Source organism: Bos taurus, chromosome 19, assembly GCF_002263795.3.
Source record: "Bos taurus isolate L1 Dominette 01449 registration number 42190680 breed Hereford chromosome 19, ARS-UCD2.0, whole genome shotgun sequence".
Lineage (NCBI taxonomy): Eukaryota > Metazoa > Chordata > Mammalia > Artiodactyla > Bovidae > Bos > Bos taurus.
The window spans coordinates 10674113-10697907 of NC_037346.1; the positions used below are offsets into that span (position 1 = coordinate 10674113).

Here is a 23795-nt window from a genome sequence, read left to right on the forward strand (position 1 = left end):
TTTTGGAGGCAGTCTCCCGCGGGGGAAAACGGACCGGAAGTGACTCGAGCGAGTTCCGGTTGGCCGGAGCCCAGCAGCGGGTGTGAGAGTCGGTCGGGAGTCGCTTCCAGGATCCCGAGATCCGAGAAGCCGGAGTCAGAGCGGGTAGGTAAGCGAGCGCGGGGAACTGGGGACGGACGCCTGAGACGATCCTCAGAGCTTGACTTTTTCTGCGCCCAGACGGTGCAGATTTAGGGCACCGTGATTCGACTGCCAGCCGTGTGGTAGAGCGGTGCTGACTCTGTCTCAGTCTGACAATATCTAAATTATTTGGGACACCTCCCGGTGGTTGGCCACTGGTAAGCTGAACCCAGGCACTGAACTCCCGACCATTCCCCTCGTCGTGGTGGGCTTGGAAGCTGTCCTGAGCTTCTGTAGAATACCCAGCCCCTCTTCGTCTCTGGGAGTCTAGAACCTTAGAGTAAATGAAGATCTCCCTTGCTGATGACCAAGCTGTTTCTCAGGATTTGTCAGTGGGGTTCTCGTTCTCCCAACCACTAGCTCCTGCTTCTATGATCTGTCCATTTCTAAACAAAATTCAGACGTGTGAATGCCTTCTAAAGTGTTGGTGGCCAAGGGAATGGGGCCTCCCTCCGTAGATCTCTGGCAGAGGATCTTCACGTTATTTCCCACTTCCATGAGGAATAGCGTTCTCTGCCTTTTCCAAATCCCTGACCGCCTGTATTTCTTTACAGTGGGGATATTTGCAATAAAACATGAAGGTTAGCTACATCTCTAGTAAACTTCCAGGAAGCCATCTGTGACCCTATGTCACACTGCTTGAGAGTTATTTGTGACCTCCAGTAAGTTTTGCACTGTTATGTTTTGTTTTCCTGAAAATTCATACCAAAAAAGCTCATAATATGTAGGCTGTGGCACTGATACCTGTCTTGACAACATAGCTCCTTTTCCTAACTTTAATGTCTTTCACCTCTCCTTTAGAGCTTGTCAAAAATTGTGTAGACAGATTGCACTGATCCTTTGAAGGAGTTTGTACAAGTATTTCTAATGTTGTAGAGAATTTAATGTTCTGACTGCTTACTCCCTGTTGTAAGCAGCCCTGATTTTAGTTGTGTATTCTTTGCATAAATGATAATAGTAAGAAACTGTTATTTACTAGGCAACATTCTGTGCATTATGGATTATGTTTTTACTGACCTTTGGAAGAGGTGGTGGGTCCCAGACATATGAGGCAAATTTATATAGGTGTGATATGACTGTACAGTAGAGATTTTTATATCATACTTCTTTGCCCATATTCTTTTAAAACGGTGGAGCTTTTTTTTTCCTCTGAGGAATGTATCCTACCTGATTAGCATAATTTAATTCCTGTGATTCACATTCCAGAATAACCAAATTTCTGAAATAATGACTTAATGTGCCTTTTAGCAATTTAATACCTTGTAGCTAGTTTAATCAGTTTGTTTTTATTTCCAGATTTTTCTTCTTTTTGAGTTAGAAAATTTTTTCACAGTTGTCTGAAATCAGGCGACAAGATTTTTGAGATGTGGAAGTATATAAATTAGATGTTACCATTTTTAACAGCTGGTAAATTTGCTTTTTGACTTGAAACTGCTAAACCTGGTCTTCTATTCTTTGTGTTCAGTCCAGTTATTCAGGGATTGATTATCCAGATTTTCTCACTTTCCAACTTCTTCTTGAGTTTGGCTTGAATTACCACTTTTTTAGGATTACAAAGATCATTAAACTTGAAATCAGAAGGCCTACAGTGGAGTCGGGGCTCCAACACTTCTTGAGTGTAGGTTGGCAAGTTACCTAACTTTCTAAACTGACCTGAATTGTGTTGATTAAAATGCTACTTACTTCATAGGACTGTCACAATGATTGAGTGAGATAGTAAATGTGAAATCACTATATAAATGACAATATAGTGATACTGTTATTTTACTCTGAAAGCAGGAAATATATCAGTGGAGAATACTGTTAACTTTGATCATTTCAAAATTTTATGTTTTGTATTATGAAGTATGTTTCTTCTCTGAAAATTTTATCACATACTTTTCTGAGATGATCTTTGCCCTCCTTTTGAACTCAATAAAAGCTAGCCAGGAGTAGTTGAAACTGTAATCTACTGTATTAGTCACCTTAGTTAATAAGTAGGTGACTTGAAAATGAGTTTAGTTTTGCATTTGGGAGTTTAAGTTTGATCTTTTTTGGCCATCAGGTACTGTCACTTAAGAATTTACAAGAGTAGAGGAAGTTGAACTTTTGGGTGCTTACATGTAGTTAACTAAAGCCTTACGTTATTTCACTGAAACTTACTGAAAGCAATATTTAGAATGAGATGCAACCTCTGTGAACACATAGTTGGATTCTTCTTACTTAATAGAGGTGAACATTAGGGCCCAGAAACAGTCAGTAATTGGCTTGCCTGAGGTCATATGGCTTAGGTAGTGCCAGAACCTGAACTGGAAATGAGGTCCCAAGTGTTCTTTCTTTCTGCTGAGGTTGTCTCCAGGCATCTTTATTTGGTTTGGCAATATTTCCTGGCGTGCACGAAAATGGTTTCTTATGTACTAAAGGGATCTATATATGTGAATACATTTTTCCCCCCTTTTTAGCTGATTTAGTCTTGTAAATTCTAGGAAAACAAAAACTATGCTTGGCAAGATTTGCAGTGGAGTGGCATAAAGATAGGAAAATTTTAGTTCTGTTCTTCAGAATAGTTACTCTTGAGTTCATGCTTCTCTACTATCAGATATCAAGGTGTCTTCTTTCTGGCAAGTGGAAAAGACAGAAGATCTTTGTAACACATGTCTCTACTTGAGTGAGTGTTCTTGTTAATGAGTAGGAGGAAGCTGTATTAATTTCTTTGCTCCTGATAAAAAAATTTCCCCAAGCTGTTTATAATTTCAGTGTAATTGTTTCATTCTGGGTAAAGAGCCACTGTAGAAGAGTTAATTTTTTGTCCTGTTAAGAATCTTTTTGCTTCCATTGATTTCACAAAACTTATTTAGTCTCTTAACTATAATTTAAAGAGTTGTCAGTATTCCAGAAATGAAAAAAATCTTTTCAGTAGGTCATTGTGGTGTTTTCTCTTATTCTTGAGGATCATTAATAAAACCTTGGTCTTTATAAAGATTTTCCTGGAAGGACTCTGTAAATAGTGTTAAGAGCCTAGGCTATGAATTTAGATGGCCTTTGTCCAAATTCCACATCTACAACTGGGTAACCCTTGAGCTAGTTACTTAACCTCTTGTCATCTCAGGTTCCTCCTAGATATTGAAGTTAGTAACTGCCTTTATTAGGGTTAACTTTACTTAATTAAAGTTAAGCGTTTAGAAAAGCACTGCTAAATATTTAACCACAGTTGTTATGTCATTGTGTGGTCTACTGAGCAGTTGCTAAGAATGTTTTTCCAACTGTCTTTGGAAAGCATATCTTTGTGTTGCTGCTTACTTGATTATTGTTACCTCATTATTAATAAAGTTTCAATAAATATCTACATGTATATATTCACATTTCATTAATATTTTACAACATATGCAGGATTCTTAACCAAATGAGTTGTTCTTGTAGGGCATTACCTCAACTTTTTTGTATTAGTAACAGTTTACATTATATGTGTGCACTATAACACAGAATTTGAGAATTGAAATTTGAGGGTTTGATGCTTAACAGTGTCTTCTTTGCATGAGAAGATCCTTTTGCAGTATCTCTTGTCATATCTGTCCATTCATCCAATCAGTGAACAAACACCTTATGTCTTAAGCCTTTTACCAAATTCCGAGGAAAACAGTGGGAAACAAAAACTAATAGATACTTTAGTTGGGAACCTATAGAGAAAAAAATACAAAAATGAAAGAATAAGCACAGTGTAATAAATGTTATGAAGGACACAAGGATTTGAGAGAGAGTTAATGTGGATATGTGCTGTTTAAGACTCTAGCACGGTGCACCAAGAATATAGTGACGTGAGATGAGGTAGGAAATATTCAGGCTCCAGATTATGTAGAGGTTTATAGGCCATGGAAATGAGTTTGGATTTGATTTTTAGGGTAATTAGCAAGTCTTTCTACAGTTTCAAGGAGGAGAGAGTATGATTTATAAGCAGTTTACTCTTGCTCGTATGTGAAGGATGAATTGAAGGGGGCAAGAGTAGAAATGGAGACATTGAGTCCATTGCAGTAGTCCAAGTGAGAGATGAAAATGGCCTGGATCAGAGTGGAGGCAAAAAAGTGGAGAGCACAGTGGGTGGACACTAAATATATATGGAGTAGGACTTGGTCTTGGATGTGAGGGGTAAGGAAGAGAGAAGAGTCAGGGATGACTGTTCTTCTGGATTTAGTAACTGGGTGGATGGTTATGCCAAGTACTGGGAGAGGAAAGGTTTGGGAAGGACCAGGTTTGTTACAGGAAGGGGAATGGGGAGGGAGAAGAAAGTACATGTTCAATTTGAGGTGATTAGGATTCATCCAAGTACTGCCATTAGGTATACAAATCTAGAGGTCAGGATGAAAAATACAAATTTCAATACAAAGGAATGCATGTAAAGAGTGATATAGTGGGTTATGAAATTGTTGGATTACAGGATGGTCACAAATTCTTTTCATCATTATATGCATACCCTTCAGCAATATGATTTTTACTTCTAGAGTCTGTTATTCCACCCCTTGTCTTTGTACTTGACTGTGTGGTTTACTCTGGGCAAAGGGACATCAGGAAGTACGACCACAAGGAGAGACTTGAAAAGCACTTGCACATAGGGGCTGGTCTTCTCATAACATTCTGTTGAACCTGGAGCCCACCATGTGAGAAAGGGCCCAGGCTAACGTGCTGGGGTGTGGACGACCAGTTGGAGCATCCAGCTTAGACCAGCCCAGCTCAAGAGCCAAGCTAGCCCAGACCAGAACTGCCCAACCTAACTCACAGAACCATGAGAAATAGTAAATGATTTTTTTTTTTTTTAAGTAAGTTTTGGAGCTCAGTTGTTTGCTACTGCTAAGTCACTTCAGTCGTGTCCGACTCTGTGCTACCCCATAGACGGCAGCCCACCAGGCTCCCCTGTCCCTGGGATTCTCCAGGCAAGAACACTGGAGTGGGTTGCCATTTCCTTCTCCAGTGCATGAGAGTGAAAAGTGAAAGTGAAGTTGCTCAATCGTGTCCGACCCTCAGCGACCCCTATGGACTGCAGCCTGCCAGGCTCCTCCGTCCATGGGATTTTCCAGGCAAGAGTGCTGGAGTTGGGTGCTATTGCCTTCTCCGGCTCAGTTGTTTAAGCACCTGCAAAAGTCAGTGGATGTACAATATTGTAAATCAACTATACATCAATAAAATGTTTTTTAAGATGATAATGGATGCAAATGATACCTCACTACGATCTTGGTGTTTTTGTGTGTGCGTTTGAATTTATTTACTTATTTTGGCTGTGCTGATCCTTTTTGCTGCGCATGGGCCTTCCCTAGCTGCAGGGAGCAGAGGCTTCTCTTGTTGTGGAGCACTGGCTCTTGATGAGTGGGCTTCAGTAGCTGTGGTACGGGGGCTTAGTTGCACTGCAGCATGTGGGGTCTTCCTGGACCATGCATTAAACCCTGCATTGGCAGGCAGATTCTTAACCACTGGACCACCAGAAAAGTCCCTTGGTTTATATTTTTTGATTATCAGTAAGGTCAGGTAGATCTCTGTTATGAAATACCTCTTCATGCCTTTTGCCTGTTTCAGTTTTGTGGCGTTATTTGTCTTTTTCTTAATAATTTAAAATTCTGTGTATACTCCAGCTACTAGTTCTTTTCAGTTATATGTTCCTCTGGTTTGTTGTCTCATTAAGATACTTTGTGATGAATTTTAAGTGTAATTTCAAGTTGTCCAATTTTTCAGTCTTTTTCTTTTATGGTTAGCTCTTTTGTGTGTCTCAGGAAATCCTTCCCTACCCCAAGGCAGAAAGGAATTTATGTTTTCTTCTACAAGTTTTGATTCTTGACTTTTAAATCTTCAGTCCATTTGGAATTGAATTCTGTGCATGGTTCAAAGTGGGATCCAGATTTTCTTTTCTTTTATGGATAATCAATGTGAATAGTCTCTCCTTTTCCCACTAATCTGTCTTGCCATTTCTGTCATGTAGAGTTCCAAATATACAAGAATCTTTTTGAAAATGTTTGTTTGTTTATTCATTTGTTTTTGGTTGTGCTGGCTCCTGGTTGCCACATGGGCTTTGTCTAGGTGCGGTGAGAGGGGCTGCTCTTCACTGTGGCGGCTTCCCCTGTTGTGGAGCATGGGCTCTAGGCTCCTGGGCTTCAGTAGTTGCGGCTTCTGGGCCCTAGAGTGTAGGCCTGGTAGTTGTAGCACATGGGCTTAGCTGCTCTTCTGGGAAATCTTCCCAGACCAGGATTGAACCCATGTCCCCTGCATTGACAGGCGGATTCTCATCTGCTGTACCACCAGGAAAGGCCAACAAGAATCTTTTGAGAAGCCATCTTTTCTGTTTCTTGGTCAGTGTGTCTGTCTCCATGCCTGTAAAGCACATTTTCATTATTTATTACTCTAACGTATGTATAGAAAGATAGATATAGTCTGGATATAAGAACTTTGTCTGGGTTGGGAGGATCCCCTGGAGAAGGCAATGGCAACCCCCTCCAGTATTCTTGCCTGGAGAATCCCATGGACGGAGGAGCCTGGTGGGCTACAGTCCACAGGGTCGCAAAGAGTCAGACATGACTGAGCGACTTCACTTTAAGAGCTTTGTCAGATATATATATTGCAAGTATTTTCTCTCATTCTATAGCTGACCTTTTTTTTTTCTTTAACAGTGTGTTTCAGAGAGCAAAAGTTCTTAAACCTGATGAAGTCCAGTTTATACATTTTTTTTCTTATGGTTCCTGCTTTTTAAATCCTAAGAAATATCTATCTACCCCAAGACTGCCAAAATTTTTTCTGTTTTTTTTTTTTTTTTAAGAAGCTTTATAGTTTTAGTTCCTATGTTTAGATCTATGATCCATTTCAAATCAGTTGATCGTATGGAAATAAGGGTCAATGTTCTTTTCTTTTATAAGACTATTCAGTTGAGTGGATATTCCTTTCAACATTAAATTGCCTTGTACTTTTGTTGAAAATTAATTGACCCTATGTGTGTGGGTCTGTTTCTGTATTCTCTACTCTGTTCTATTAATTTATGCCTGTCCTTTTGCCACAGCCACACTATCATGAATACTGTAGCTTTATAGTAAAGCAAGTCTTAAAATCAGTTAGCACAAGTCTTCCACTTCTGTTGTTTATCCAAATTGTTTAGCTAGTCTAAATTCTGTGCTCTTCTATATAATTTTGAATCCATTTGTCACTTTGGATTTTTTTAAAAGCCTGCTTCAGTTTTTGTTTGAGATTGCCGTTAAAGCTATACATCAGCTTGAGGGAAATTGACATAGTAACAATATTGAGTCTTCCTAATGGTGAGCATGGTACATGTTTTCCCATTTATTTAGATCCTCCATGATTTCTTTTTAAAACCTTTTTAGAATAGGTCTTGTGCATATTTTGTCAAACTTACCTCTAAGTATTTCAGATGCTATTGTATGTGCACTTTTTAAAATTTAACTTTGTTTATTCCAAGTATATAGTATTGATTTTGACCTTCTCCTGACTTTGCTAACATTTATTAATTCCAGTGGTTTTGAGCATTTTTCAGTTTTCTCTTATTTTGACCCAAGTTATTTAGAATTATGTGCATTAGCTGCTAAATATGTTCAAATCTTATATTTTTGTTGCTAAAGTTTGACATAATTTCTAGGTTGAGAATGTGGCCTATGATGCCCATTGTTTAGAATTTTTTGTGACTTATTTCTTAGCTTAATAATCATAAGTGGTTTATGAAAAAATCTGTATTTTCTAATTGTCATATGCTGAATCTTGTACATATTCCCCCTCATATTTTATTTCTTAATTTTGTGGTTAATATCTTCTATTTTAACCAACATTACTGAATGTTTTGTTCTTGTTTTTTTGTTCATTTGAAATATCAGTAATTAATAGTTGTTTTGAAATTTCCCAATATAATGTTGGATTTATTCATATCTTTGTGTATCTTTAACCTATTTTTATGTTATAAATTTTGGTGCTATATTCTTTTAGGTGAATTCAAATCTAGAATTGTTATATCTTCTTGATGAGTTGAACCTATTATCATTATCTCTTTCCCTAATAATGACTTTGGCCATTTGTCTTATTTTCAACCTTTCTTTATCTTACTTTTAAAACCATGGAATTTTAAAAAATGTAATTGGCAGGGACTTCCCTGATGGTCCTCTTTCCACTGCAGGGGGTGAAGGTTCGATCCCTGGTTGGGGAACTAAGATCCCACATGCCTCGAAGCGTGGCCAAAAAAAAAAATTTGCAGTATGTTTTTCAAGTGATGAGTTTAATCTGTTCATGTTTATTTTGATTATTTACATATTGGACTATTTGGACTTGTTGCTATCAAGTATTGTTTTGATGCTCCTCAACTTTAGAACACTTTAATCTTTTCTGATTTATATACCATTGCCCAAAATTCACAGTCTGTTTATAAATCACAAATTTTAGACCTATCTGGATTAAAGCCTTCATTTTGATATAAATAATCTGAAGCATGTACCCTTGTCATTTGAAGTCAAGTGACTTGACTTTTCATATTAATGACTTGTATAGAGCAGCTTATGTTCCTCAGGTATTTAGGGGCAATAAAATAGTGAGGTCTGTTAAGCAATCTGAATGTGAAGTTTTGTCAGAGAAATATACAAACAGTAACAACCTACAAATGAGTCAGTTTGAATAATGAGAAGCAATAGAGCTTAGTGTTCTCCATGGGGAACATTTATAAATGCTGCTGCTGCTGCTGCTAAGTCGCTTCAGTTGTGTCCGACTCTGTGAGACCCCACAGACGGCAGCCCACCCGGCTCCCCCGTCCCTGGGATTCTCAAGGCAAGAACACTGGAGTGGGTTGCCATTTCCTTCTCCAATGCATGAGAGTGAAAAATGAAAGTGAAGTCGCTCAGTCGTGTCCGACTCCTAGCGACCCCATGGACTGTAGCCCACCAGGCTCCTCCATCCATGGGATTTTCCAGGCAAGAGTACCAGAGTGGGGTACCATTGCCCTCTCCATTATAAATGCTGGGACAAGCTAAACTTTTGAGACTTTTTTTTTTTTTTTGGTCTTTTTTTTCCCCCCCCTGTTACTCCAGAATTCATTGGTGAGAATTGAAAAATACTGTCATTTGACTGTTTTGTGTAGTAGAAGAAATATTGAATTTGAGCTTGAGAAAGTGAGATTGAACTCTTACCTTGTCATTTATATGCTGCTGAGTTGCTGTTTGGGGCCCTTGGAGCCCTCAATTTCTCATTTGTAGAAGGCAAGTGTAAAAATGACTGTTTCCTACAAAATGTTAGTATCATATTAGCTACTCTTTATGCAACCTGTATATCACTGTACAGAAGTAATTATTATTATAGAAATCCAAAACCCTGGCCTTGGTCTGAGTAGGATTCATAGACTCCTAGAGTAGGAAGAAAATTATGACAGTCTCTTAGTCTGTGTGCCTAATAATTGGATGAGGAAAGGGAGAGTCAGGGTGCAAAATGACATTCTGAAGGTCTCTCAGTTAGTGGAGTCTCCCAAATCTAGACTGTTAAATCCTTTTATTATCTTAATTCTTGACCTTACTCTCACTCTCCATCTTTTTGGTGAAAATGTTTTGCTAAGATTGCATTGGTTATAAAAAACTGAATGAACGTTTAGAAATAGATTGAGAGAAAGTGAAAAATGGGATTTTTAGGTTGTAATTTTACAAGTTATGCATTTTGCCTATGATGATAAAATCGTGTTTTTACACCCAAAATCTATCAGACTTGCAAAAAGGGAGTTCCTAAAGTGTCTTTCAGGTTGTTTGTTGTTTTTTTTTAACTTGGATTTTTACGTAAAATGTAACTAAAAATTAGACCTGGAGCAGTGCCCTTTTTCAACAATTAGAAGACTTTGATGAGTTGCATATACTTTACATTTCGCTTCATTAAGTTGAGGGATATTTTCAGCCAGAAACATATACTTATAACCTGCTAACCCATTATTAGGAGATTTACTGAAATTCTGAATGCTTTTAAATTGTTAACTAACTTGGGATTTTAATTTTTTAATTTCCCCAAACTTTAGAAAGTTCACAAAGATTCAAGGGATATTTTTCATATATTCTCATTCAAATTATGAATTTTCAGAGAACAGATTGTTGGACTGTCCATGTGATGGAGACTCTCTGGCTCAGAGCCGGATGATCTGATAACCACTCTGATACTATGCATGGTGTTGGAATTATCTTTGCCTTTCTGCTCCTGTACAAACAGAAAGCTGGGTCAGAACCTCACTGGTCAAGATGTATTACTCTTCGCTTACAGTATTTATTTATTATGTTTCCAAGAAGAAATTGCAGTTTCTTAATCTTTTTTTAGGGAAGTCTACAACTATTTTGGAATGGTCTGTGACTGAATATACTAAATAATCCAACCAGGGACACACACTCTAAAAGCAAAGCAGTTTACCAAAAGATGTAATATTCTCAGGTTGGCTGTCTTTGTGTGCCTTGTACGAAAAACACTGTAGTTTTATTGAGAAAGCTGACAATATTTTTATGAGAAAGTAGAATCATGTGGATAGATGGTTTTCTTAAAAGGAAGTATATTCATTTTATTTTGGAATTCAGTGATGAAGAAAATTCACTACTCTGTTTTCTTTTTATTTTCATCTTGGTAAATTCTCCATTAAGTCTTGTGTCATTCAGTAAGTTGTATTTTCATGACATCCTCCAGTGTTTTTTGTGTCACATTAGGGGACTCAGAGTAATTTAGTTTTACATTGTTTTTGCCTTACAAGTGTAGCTAATGTTTAAAATGAATGGAGCATTATAGTCTTAGTACACTGGATGTACAGCCTACAGAGAACCTTTGTGAGCTGCTTTTAGCAGTTTTCTGAGCACTTCTGCCAGAAACAAAAAAAACCCACATATTTTAATATCAACCTTAGGTTTTAAGTGTGCTTCAGCTGTATTTAAAATCTGCTAGTTACAGCCTTTTAAAGCATTTCTTGTTATCTAGATATATTTTCACAGTGAAATTATTTGACGTTTGAGTTAATCTGCTTTCGTATTTTTGTCTTCTCATCCCATCTATAGACCTGTAGAGTTTATTTCAACAATTTTATTCTTAGAAACAAAACTACGATGCATGCTATTTAAATCGATATTATAACAGTCTGTGCAAGGCTGCATTGAATGTCAGGAATATGTCTATGTGCTAGGTTCCTTTTTGAGGAGATTTCAGTCTTTTAAACAGGCTAGTAATTGGGTTTATTCCCACATCCAGGGATCTGACTGACAATATTTAGTAACAGATTTTCAGAATTTGTGCTACTTCATTAAACTGAAAAGCGGCTCTCCTTAAAACTGTTTATTTCCTCTTTCCCTTGATACATTGGCTAGAGCTTTTTTGTTGTTGTTCAGCCACCCAGTCGTGTCCGACTCTTTGCAACCCCATGGACTGCAGCACATCAGGCCTGTCTGTGCCTCACCATCTCCCAAAGTTTGCCCAAGTTCATGTCCATTGCATCAGAGGTGCCATACAGCTATCTCATCTTCTGATGCCCTCGTCTCCTTCTGCCCTCAATCTTTCCCAGCATCAGGGACTTTTCCAGTGAGTCAGCTGTTTGCATCAGATGACCAAAATATGGGAGTCTCAACTTCAGCAACAGTCCTTTCAACAAGTATTCAGAGTTTATTTCCCTGAAGGTTGACTGGTTGGTCTCCTTGCTGTCCAAGGGACTCTCAGGAGACTTCTCAGCACCATAGTTCAAAGGCATCAATCCCTCGGCCCTCCTCCTCCTTTACTGCCCAGCTCTCCCAACTGTACGTGACCACTGGGAAGGCCACAGCCTTGACTGTACATATGGGCCTTTGTGGGCAGAGTATTGTCTCTGCTTTTCAACACGCTGTCTAGGTTTGTCATAGTATTCTTGCCAAGAAGCAAAGTCTGCTTTTTTACCCTATAATGATTTTTAACAGATTGTCCTTTTGGTACTTTTCAAAGTGGTTGCATTGATGAAAAATAATTCATTTTTGTTATCTAGCATAATAAACCAAGATCTTTCTGTCGATGCTTCTGTAAAAATCAGTTGTGCAGGCTCTTGAATATTATAGAAAGATGGAAACCAAGTGCCTGTAAGTGAATACTCGGGCAGTATTGACTATGGTTGTTTTGGAAAACTGAGACATTCCTGGAAGGGGTGTAGAGAAGCTAACATTAAGTGCCTGCTGTGTGCCAGCCAGACTCTGTGCAGGACAATTATATATAATTTTTCTGAAAGTAGAGAAAATAAACGAGAGTCCCCAGAGCAACACGAAGAACATTTAAGGATGACATGAAAATAGGAATGGGGATATTTTACGAGTAAACTCAAATGCAAAAGCTTAAATTACTTACCCAAGGTTATGCAACTAGTAAGTGATGTTGGTAGGATTTTTTTTTAGCTCCAAGGAAATAAAACTACTTTCAAGTGGGAAGGAGAACAGACTTAGAATAGCATGGATGCATTAGTCGTGAAGAATGGAGTACAGGTGAAATGCCGCTGGCCCTGATTTGGCCTCTGACCAGTCGAGACATATTGGCAGCTTTGGGGCACCGAGTTAATGTTTTCAGTTCTGGAGGCTGGAAGTCCAGAATTAAGGTGCCAGCTCTCTTCTTGGCTGGTATGTGGCTGTCTTCTTTGTGTGTGCTCACATGACATTGCCTTTGTATGCATACATACATAGAAAGAGAGAAGTCTCTGGTGTCTCTTTTCTCCTCTTCTAAGGACACCACATCTATCTGATTAGGGTCTCACCCTTAGGACCTCATTTAACCTTAATTACCTGCTTAAAAGCCCCAACTATAAAATAAATACAGTCACTTTGGGGATTAGAACTTCAGCATATAAGGGCGGGGGAGGTACAATTCAGCACATAACTAGCATATTCTCCTGTAAGTGTGTAATTCTCTCCTTATGTAATTGAGTAATTATGGCATAAGAAATTTCTATTTGGTCTTTGTCCCAGTTCCAGGCACAAAGCTCCCCAATCCTTTGTAGTTTTCCTGAGTGATGTAAGTGAAAGGAGCACCTTTCATTCTAATGAGGCAACTTCTGTTGGGCCCGCTGTTACCTCCAGGGTGGGGACTGGTCACCAAAAAAAATCCTAGACGTGATTAGAGGGTTTGATCTTTCACCCTCGTCTCCCAACCTCTAGTAGGGGAGTGGGGCTAGAGGTTGGCAAAAGGTTTTCAAAAACTGTTTTTTAAACTGTGAATTTATTTTGTTTGTAAAGAAGTCGACAAATTAACTTAGTCTCCTACGTTATTTCTTACAAAACAAAATTCCAGACTTCTTTTCTAGAGAATTTTTTGAGTAGGAAATGTCAGTGGACTGTTTTCTTCTTTAGCATATTGTGTAAGAACACATTATTTGCTCAAATAAAAGTTCCTCTTGAAATGTCTTGTAAAACGTCTCTGAGTGGTTGCATAATACCATTGTTATTAAGTAAGAACTTAAACAGACCCAGGTTGTTTTGAATAAAACTTTGTCTCTCAAAGAAGATACCATGGGAAAGAGTAAGACTGGGGAAATGAGTTACTGGTATTTTGTAGGGGGAAAGGTTTTAGAGTGTGTCCTTCATAACATGTAAGCTCTTTTCTGCCTTCTTACATCTTTGCATCACAAATTAATTAAATGTTCTTTATTGTGATGTAGGTAAATGGCTGTTCATCTCAAAAATGAATTGCCTGCAGAATTTGACTGAATATGAGTTTGCAGTTTTAAGTCTTTACAGAACTTATTATGTATGAATGATTAGAAGATGGAAAATCTTTAACTTCATGTTGAATGACTAGAAGATGGAAAATCTTTAACTTCTTTATTATATGGTTCATTTAAGATATATTCAGTTAATTTTATTAATAAAACCAGAAAGCATGATTTGTGGAATAGATTTGTATTTTTTAAACCTATTGTGATGGTTTGATCATATAGATTTTCACAAATTATCTTCACATTTTTTTGTAATTGCTTGTCTTTTGAAAATATTGTCACAGAAGTATGACTTAAGTTTACAGAATCAAGTTTCAGCTTCTATGACTACTATGAATGTATTGCCCTCTGAGCTCCTATACTTTATCCTGTACTTTCTGTCTCCTTATTGTTGGAGGAGTTTGTAATTTCCTCAGTTCTGTCTTGTCGCAACAAAAATTTGAAGCAACTGGACAGACCAGCATTACAGCCCTTGGACCGACCAGTGTTACAGCTCTTTGTTACGGCTCAGTTTTATTTACAAAGCAAAGGAAAATATATCCTTGAGGCGTGAGGGCATGCCAACCCAAAAGACATGAAGAGAGGCCCCAGCCCATTTTGGGGTCCTCTTTTTATATGCTTTTTTCTCCTCCTCCTGGGCCTGCCCTGTGTAAATTGGGCTAGCCTTGGAGTGCTGGTTGTTTTACCTGAGGTCCTCACTCCGGTTTTCCGACCTTTGTTCTACCTAACATTATCATCATTGTAACTGGTATATATTGAGTGCCTATAAAAGATGAGCCAATATTAGTATTTTATGTATATTATTTTATTTAATCCTCAGAGTACCTTTTGAAGAAACTGATATATAGAGAGATGTAAAAACTTGCCAAAGCTTAAAATAGATACTGGGAAGTTTGGATTTGAATCCAGTTCTGTTAGATTCCAAAACCTGTTTTCTTTCTGCTAAGTTATTTACTGTATATCTATTTCATTGTTTTATGTTATAATTGAAGTCTTGTGTTCATCTGGTTTCCCTGCTAGACTATGACCTGCTGGAGGATAAGGATCTTCTGGTATTCACGTTTGTGTCTTCAGTGGCCATTGCTGACCCCAGAACTTTTATAGTGAGTGTTGGATGAAAGACACTGATGTAACTTATGTGGTAGCCATGAGGCTTGTGCTATGAAGTACTTTCTCTCATACAGACAGTTGCTAGGTTTACCGCTTCATATACCTGCCCTTTTGGTGTATTGCCATTTATGGTTATATGCACACTAGCATGCCCAAACACACTCCTTCATTGTCATCAATTCTGTGGACATGAGAATTTTTGTTCTCCTTTTGTAGATCCAAAGAATCAAGATCTAGAAAAAATGAGACTTAAAATCACGCAACTAGTTAGTAGCAAATCTGGTGTGCAAATCCGGATTTTAGACTCACAGTCCTCTGCTCCAGGCTCTCCATCTGTGCTGAGGGAAACCTGTGCTTTATTTCCTGATATGTTAATTTGTTTATTGAAAAATGAAGGCAACAAAAAAAGGTGTCCAGAAATGGATTGTGTCTAAAAGAAGAAACCTTCTGTTGGAGTAATCAATGTAGGCTTTTTCTTCAGCTTTTATAATCTTACATTTGTTTTCCTTTATGAAGCCTAAAGTATGGTTGGAATTTTAGCCAAGGGATAAAATAGTTCTAACTAACAAAGTGTAGGAAGATTGAACCCATGACCACGTCATATTCTCATCAGCTGAGTCTAAATCTAGCAGGACTCACGGCACGTGCAGAGGACTCAGCACTGATGAAGTGATACACATTTTAAGTAGCAAGATGTGCTTTACTGGCACCTGAAAGAGTGATACAGGCACAGGTAATCTTATGTTTTTGTATGGAATAATTACATCAGCACCGTTTATATGTTGTAATTTAGAGAGTTTAAGTAAAAGATTTACATCTATACTTGTAATATAAAGTATAATATGACAAGTCCATTTAAATACTCACCCATTCTTGGCTGCCTCAGGTCTCAGTTGAGGCACACAGGCTCAGTAGTTAGGCAGGGCGTGTGGGGCCTTAGTCCCTGACCAGGGGCCGGAACCATGTCCCCTGCATGGGAAGGTGGGCTCTTAACCCCTGCACCACCAGGCAAGTCCTTAAAGAGTACATTTAACTCATCTTAAACGTTTAAAATTTTCACCTTCTATGCCTGTACATTTTTTTTCTTTCAGTAGAATTGCTTGCTAAATATAATGAATCTTGGATCTGTTGTCAACATTTTTAACATGTTTGATAATGTAATCTTTTTTTTTTTTTTAAAGTAATTCCAAAGGACTGAAAGATTGGTAAAATTTGAGCAGATAGTATGTATGGTATTAATGAATCAGAAAGACTTTAGACCTTTTATCTGTTTGAAGGTACTAGCATTTTATAACCTTCTGTGGACACATTGCCTCCAAATTTTAATCTGGAAAAGCACTGGGATAGCTGTTTGGAAAAGGATTGCAACAACATGGCTTTTATATGTTTAATACTTCTCTTAGAGAAAATTAAGGTGTCAACACGTTGAGATAGCAGGTGGGGATTCCTACCATGTGGTTTCTGTATTGTTTCATTCAGCCACAGATGCAAGGCAGGAATATGTAACATAGCACTGGATTTTATTTTGTTTTATTAGCTCCTCAAGAGTTATTGATCTATGAAATGGCAGAGAATGGACAAAATTGTGACCAGAGACGTGTAGCAATGAACAAGGAACAATATAATGGAAACTTCACAGGTAAAGGATGGTGGTTTGGAGGGAGAAGATCTGTGGGTTTAAATGATATCCTTTTCATTGGAATAAAATTCAAATATATCTAATATATATTATCTTTTGTTAATAAAATAATATATAGTAATAGAAAATACATCAAATTCTTATAAATCTTGTAAAAGATTATCTTTTGTTTCATCTTCATAGTAAATTAAATTATGGATGTATAAGGGCCTATAAGGTGATTTTTCACAGTGATAGCAGAAGCAGCTTGGCCATAGTCACAGCAGCAGTGTTCTAGACACAAAATTCTTGCTTTTTAATCTTATGGTGTGGTAAATATTTATTGGACTTTGTTGGCCATTCAGTTCTATCATGCTGTTTTGTAACCTTAGAAATACATTATAAATTTATTTATTATGCTAATTGTAATTTTTGTAATTATCCAAAAAGTCAGAATGTGATTATTGTGTATATCTTTTTAAATTTTAGTTTGAGACAAATAAATTTTTATTTTAATTGAATTAGGAATTTGTGGTAAATTTCAATATGCTGCTGCTGCTGCTAAGTCGCTTCAGTCGTGTCCAATTCTGTGCTACCCCATAGACGGCAGCCCACCAGGCTCCCCCTCCCTGGGATTCTCCAGGCAAGAACACTGGAGTGGGTTGCCATTTCCTTCTCCAATGCATGAAAGGGAAAAGTGAAAGTGAAGTCACTCTGCCGTGCCTGACTCTTAGCGACTCCATGGGCTGCAGCCTACCAGGCTCCTCCGTCCATGGGATTCTCCAGGCAAGAGTAGGGTGCCATTGCCTTCTCTGAAATTTCAGTATATTTGACTCTTATTTATACATTTACCCTAAAAATTACAGTTACCATTTATATAGACAACATAAGTAAGAACTTTCCTTTATGTATTTAAAAGAAAGTGAAAGGTTTTCCTTTTCTGTTAATTGTAATGATTTGCTTTTTAACTTGATCATTTGACATCTCAAACACATTGCAAATAATATCAGTACTTCAGCAGGGTTATAATTCTGTCATAGAAATCTTCTTCTACTGGAAGGACTGAAAGCTTTCTGAAGTAGTAGTCCCCATCTGTTCATTTTGATCACTACATTGCTTTGCAGAATGTGTTTGCAGCACTTAACTGACTCTTGGGTTACTTTGGTTGTCAATAAATTTTGTATCATTTCACCATGAGTCTCAGGATTCAGAGATAGGCATTGCCTGTATTACAGTCTCGTCCCATTCGGAGCTTTCACATGTCATTTTTTCACTCCTTTCAGCAAGCACATGCATTTGTATATTCTTCTTCTATTGCCTACACCTTTGGAATTTAAAATTAATGTGAGAATGGCACACTTACTGTTCTGTACCATGGTGTGCATTTGTTTGAGATTTTTAACTTGCTATTTTCTAGAGATTGTACATGAAGAACTTATTCTTTTTTCTTTGTGTATTTTGGGCTGCACTAGACTTCGTTGCTGCGTGCGGGCTTACTCTTCATGGCACTGCACAGGCTCCTCATTGCTGTGGTTTCTTGTTGCGGGGCACAGGCTCAATAGTTGTGGCCCACGTGCTTCATTGCTCCACAGCATGTGGGATCTTCCCAGACCATGGCTTGAACCAGAGTCCTCTGCTTTGGCAGGTGGATTCTTATCCACTGAACCACCAGGAAAGTCCCAAGAACTTATTCTTGATTGCGGCTGCTTAGTGTTCTGTTGTTCAGGTATAACATATTTTAATCACTCCTCCATCTTATTAAAGCAAATAACACCGCACTGAATAAACTTGTACAAAAGTCATTTCTCCTTACACCTAATCATTCTCCTAAGTAGAATTATTCAGTGACAGTTCAGTTCAGTTCAGTTGCTCAGTCAAGTCCGACTCCTTGCGACCCCATGGACTGCAGCACGCCAGGCCTCCCTGTCCATCACCAACTCCTGGAGTTTACCCAAACTCATCTCCATTGATTGAGTCAGTGATACCATCCAACCATCTCATCCTCTGTTGTCCCCTTCTCCTCCCGCCTTCAATCTTTCCCAGCATCAGGGCCTTTTCCAGTGAGTCACCTCTTTGCATCAGGTGGCTGAAGTATTGGAGTTTCAGCTTCAACATCAGTCCTTCCAGTGAAGATTCAGGACTGATCTCCTTTGGGATGGACTGGTTGGATCTCCTTGCAGTCCAAGGGACTCTCAAGATTCTTCTCCAAAACCGTAGTTCAAAAGCATCAATTCTTCAGTGCTCAGCTTTCTTTATATATAGTCCAACTCTCACATCCATACGTGACTTCTGGAAAAACCATAGCCTTGACTTGACAGACCATTGTTGGCGAAGTAATGTCAAAGTTGGTCATAACTTTGCTTTTTAATATGCTGTCTAGGTTGCTCATAACTTTGCTTCTAAGGAGCAGCCGTCTTTTAATTTTATGGCTGCGGTCACCATCTGCAGTGATTTTGGAGGCCCCCAAAATAAAGTCTGCCACTGTTTCTACTGTTTCCCCATCTATTTGCCTTGAAGTCATGGGACCAGATGCCATGATCTTAGTTTTCTGAATGTTGAGCTTTAAGCCAACTTTTTCACTCTCCTTTTTCACTTTCATCAAGAGGCTCTTTACTTCTTTGCTTTCTGCCATAAGGGTGGTGTCATCTGCATATCTGAGGTTATTGATACTTCTCCCGGCAATCTTGATTCCAGCTTGTGCTTCATCCACCCTGGCATTTTACATGATGTGTTCTGCATATAAGTTAAATAAGCAGGGTGACAATATACAGCCTTGACGTACTCCTTTTCCTATTTGGAACCAGTCTGTTGTTCCATGTCTAGTTCTAACTGTTGCTTCCTGACCTGCATACAGATTTCTCAAGAGGCAGGTCAGGTGGTCTGGTGTTCCCATCTCTTTGAGAATTTTCCACAGTTTGTTGTGATCCACACAGTCAAAGGCTTTGGCATAGTCAATAAAGCAGAAATAGATGTTTTTCTGAAACTTTCTTGCTTTTTCAATGATCCAGCGGATGTTGGCAATTTGATCTCTGGTTCCTCTGCCTTTTCTAAAACCAGCTTGAACATCTGGAAGTTTACGATTCATGTATTGTTGAAGCCTCACTTGGAGAATTTTGAGCATTACTTTGCTAGCATGTGAGATGAGTGCAATTGTGCAGTAGTTTGAGCATGCTTTGACATTGCTTTTCTTAGGGATTGGAATGAAAACTGACCTTTTCCAGTCCTGTGGCCACTGCTGAGTTTTCCAAATTTGCTGGCATATTGAGTGCAGCACTTTCACAGCAGCATCTTTCAGGATTTGAAATAGCTCAACTGGAGAGTATATGCATTTATAATTTCAAGAGATGATGCCAAGAGATTTATTATTATTTACAATAATAAGTAACCTTAATTGTACATGTATATACATGTATTAACTCATTTAATCTTTAACAAGACCCTAAAAAGTAACTACTGTTTTTATTTTAGCGAAGAGAAAACTGAGGCACAGAAAGGTTAACTGGCTTTGACCAGTAGGTGGCAGAGCCAGGGTTTGATGTCCCTTCACAAGGTTTTTTTAGAGCAGAACCTGCTGGTCTTCCCTGATATCTCAGATGGTAAAGAATCTGCCTGCAATGCAGGAGACCCGGGTTTAGTCCCTGAGTTGGGAAGATCCCCTGGAGAAGGCAATAACAACCCACTCCAGTATTCTTGCCTGGAGCATTCCATGGACATAAGAGCTTAGCAGGCTATAGTCCATGGGATTGCAGAGAGTCGGAAATGACTAAGTGACTAACACTACTACTACTAGTTGGCCTTCACATTTTGAGCTCTAAATCACTTTGTTCTATGATATGATGCTAAATTGCCCTTCACAGAAAGTGGACTAATTTAGTATTCCAGTAATGTATGGGCTTCCGAGGTGGCTCAGATGGTAAAGTGTCTGCCTGCTATGCTGGAGACCTGGGTTCGATCCCTGGGTTAGGAAAATCCCCTGGAGAAGGAAATGACAACCCACTCCAGTACTCTTGCCTAGAAAATTCTATGGACGGAGGAGCCTGGTAGGCTACAGTCCATAGGGTCGCAAAGAGTCAGACATGACTGAGGGACTTCACTTTGACTTTCAGTAATGTATAAGAGAAACTTGTGTCCTGACTCTAAAATAATTCCAAAAAGAATGATAAGAGTAGAACAGCAGGACATAGCCTAGACTTGGCACAGTGTGAATCTGGTTGTTTGCTTTTGAGGTTTCTATGCAGTCCTTCAAACATGGGATGGGAAGATAGGTGAGTTTTGAGAGTGACTGGGAAAAGTAGCATCCTGTTTTAACTTCTGCACTAATTTTTTCAGACCCCTCTTCAGTGAATGAAAAGAAGAGGAGGGATCGAGAAGAAAGACAGAATATTGTCCTGTGGAGACAGCCACTCATTACCTTGCAGTATTTTTCTCTGGAAACCCTAGTAATCTTGAAGGAATGGACCTCAAAGTAAAGAGTCTTCCATTAACTTTTATATAAACTGTTTTTACTAATTCTAGAAGTCTTCAGCAATCTCCTATTCCTGCGACCTGCTCTATCAAAATGGATTAATTAAATTTAGAATGTTATAGGAACAAATATATTTTCCTTTTTATATGTAGTTTGAAGAAAAATAGATTAGGGAAACACTGCTATTTGTTCACTGGATTATTACAGTTGACCATTGTCTCCTATTGAATCCTTTAGGCAAAGGAGAACCCTAAAAACGAAAGTTTTTTCTTCTGGCTTTACCTTCAGGAGAAATCAGGCCTGTGTACGATACACTGATTCTTTAGCAGGTCAAGGTTCAGGATACGTGGCACTACTGATAGTTTGAGCCAATGAAAAGGACTCTGCCATGGAAATTGTGTTCTGTCTTTGACTTTAGTACTTGTAAGCCCTGTTTCTGATATCATAAAGAGCAAGTTGAACTTTTAATTGCCTTAATCATTTTATGGTTTACCTTTCCAAGATATCTGTAATAATATCTTACATTTTTATTGTACTTGCGGTTTATAAAGTATTTTGTAACACTTTTTAGTTCATTTGATTCTTCTAGCAATTCTGCGAAGAAGGTAAAATAAATATACGATCATTATGATTTTAAAAACAAGGAACAGAATCAGATTGGTTGAGTGTCTTACTCCAAGTGCAGTACTTTAGAGACTCTGATCCAAGTCCTCTGACTAAAGGCTAAAGCCCTATGCAGTATATACTTGTTCAAATTCATTTCTAGTTGGAGGATAATAGCTTTACAGTGTTGTGTTGGTTTCTGCCATACAGCAGCATGAATCAGCCAGAAGTATACATATATCCTCTTAGTCCTGTCACAATTAGAGGCTGGAGTATATACAAGCAATTTGGGGGTATAGGGAGGGCGGCAGTGGGGTTTCTAGTGAGAAATTAGATTCTGTACCCATGTATCTTGTTTATTCTCTTCTGTACATCAAGAGACTATAGTCTTTAAGAGCAAAAGAGCCCAGTCCACCAAGAACCACTTCTAAACCTGAGCTAAAAAACTTCATTGTTTAAGTGAGAAATGTCTTGAGAGTGATGAATCCTAAAAACGAGACTGTGATGTATCTCATTTTTTTTTGTTTTGTTTTTAAGATTATGGCATCGTCAAAGCATTGTGGTGTCTTTTTTACTGCTGCTTGCTGTGCTTACAGCTACGTATTATGTTGAAGGAGCACATCAACAGGTATGAGGTTCAGTGCTGTTCTTGTTCCTTCCCGAATCCCAGGCAGTTTCAGAATGGAACTGTTTTGGGATTTGTTGTGGGTTTCGTTGATTTTTAAAAAAAACTTATTTTACAAGTGATATCTTAATGTCTTATTTTTAAGGTCAAATATTAAAAATATTCTTACGGTAGTTCATGGCTGCTCAGTATTTGGTATATATCATTCCTTTTTACCTTTAAGGATTTAAATGTAACTTTCCAAGCAGTGTTTAGTCAAAGCAGCATGAATTCCTTAATCACTACCAGAGTCTTCATATTTTCTATACTGTGACCTATCAAAGCTCATATACTCATCCTAGATTGAAAGTTTGGTTTTATATGTATAAAGTGGGGGGAAGTTCGCTTGCCTGTTGTTTATAAGTACAGCATAAATGAAGGGAAAATAGGACATTTTGTTAATAACTTTTGTTAAAATAGCAAAATGTTCATGTATTCTGATAGGAAATAGTTCTAAAAGGGTACCATTTCACATGTTAGAGCAGTTTACCTCTATATTCATCAAAATGCCAATGGTGATTATCTTTGGTAGGGTGGAGATTATGAACGATAGTTGTTTTTTACTTTATATATTTCAACTTGTCTGTAATAAACATATATTGCTTGTAAAATTAGGAAACAATAAATGGCATTAAAAGGAGGGGGGTGAAGCAGTTTGCTTCTAATCAGAGAAGTTTTTATACATATAAATGCAGGTTTTAAATATATTTTAAAGAAATCTGTGTGTGCTATTAAGAGTTCCCAGGGGAACCGGCTTGATGGATTTACTGTCCAGTACGAGCATCTAAACTCTGGAAATCTTCCAAGTCCGTATCCCAGTGGGCTGCAGTTTGCTTTTGCTTATTAAGCATCTTGGTCTTAAATATATAAAAATAATTTTATGTACATTTTTTACTAGAATTCACAAGAATATGTTCTAGTTCCAAATATTATATAAATAACCACCCATCTCTTACAACTGTATATATATTATCATGCTTTTTTAAACAAAATTTGTGAAACTTTTAAGTGTCTTAAAAATTTTTATTCTCATAGTTATCAGTAATTTGCATATTTCCTACAAATGTCATTATAATAGTAGGAGTTTTAAAACATTAGTAATGAGCTTTATTCCAGTCACATGATTTTTTTTTTTTTTTGGTCATCTCTGCTACCACATGTTAGAGGAATTAGGTCTCTTTAAGGAGCCTTGAATCTTAATACTTTCTATTAGAAACTTAGTGTTTTTCTTTTTTTTTAATTGTAGTTGATAAATACATTTCTGCTTAAGAATTCTGATTTTGTTTTTTATCACCTTATCTCTTTTGTTTTTCAGTATGTGCAACGTATAGAGAAACAGTTTCTTTTGTATGCCTACTGGATAGGCTTAGGAATTTTGTCTTCTGTTGGGCTTGGAACAGGGCTGCACACCTTTCTGCTTTATCTGGTAAGATTAACTTCTAATAATCAAGGTTGAAAGAGATTATGTTTTAATTTGTCCTTATACTTC

At 37.9% G+C, this 23795-nt stretch overlaps 1 protein-coding gene across 5 annotated transcripts in view; it reads left to right on the top strand.

Annotated features, from left to right (window-relative positions):
- Nucleotides 1-50: 50 nt before the first annotated feature.
- VMP1 (vacuole membrane protein 1) overlaps nucleotides 51-23795 on the top strand; it is a 128643-nt gene continuing 104898 nt past the window's right edge. Inside the window, exons 1-6 of one of the 5 annotated variants that reach the window (XM_059877873.1) lie at nucleotides 51-13720; nucleotides 14867-14949; nucleotides 16494-16595; nucleotides 20904-21039; nucleotides 22180-22270; nucleotides 23622-23732. In XM_059877873.1, the coding sequence (XP_059733856.1) occupies nucleotides 16520-16595; nucleotides 20904-21039; nucleotides 22180-22270; nucleotides 23622-23732 (414 nt within the window). In that variant the 5' untranslated portion in view covers nucleotides 51-13720; nucleotides 14867-14949; nucleotides 16494-16519. The remainder of the gene's footprint in view (nucleotides 13721-14866; nucleotides 14950-16493; nucleotides 16596-20903; nucleotides 21040-22179; nucleotides 22271-23621; nucleotides 23733-23795) is intronic. The other 4 variants (XM_005219885.5, XR_009491511.1, XM_005219886.5 and 1 more) reach the window with 4 other exon arrangements.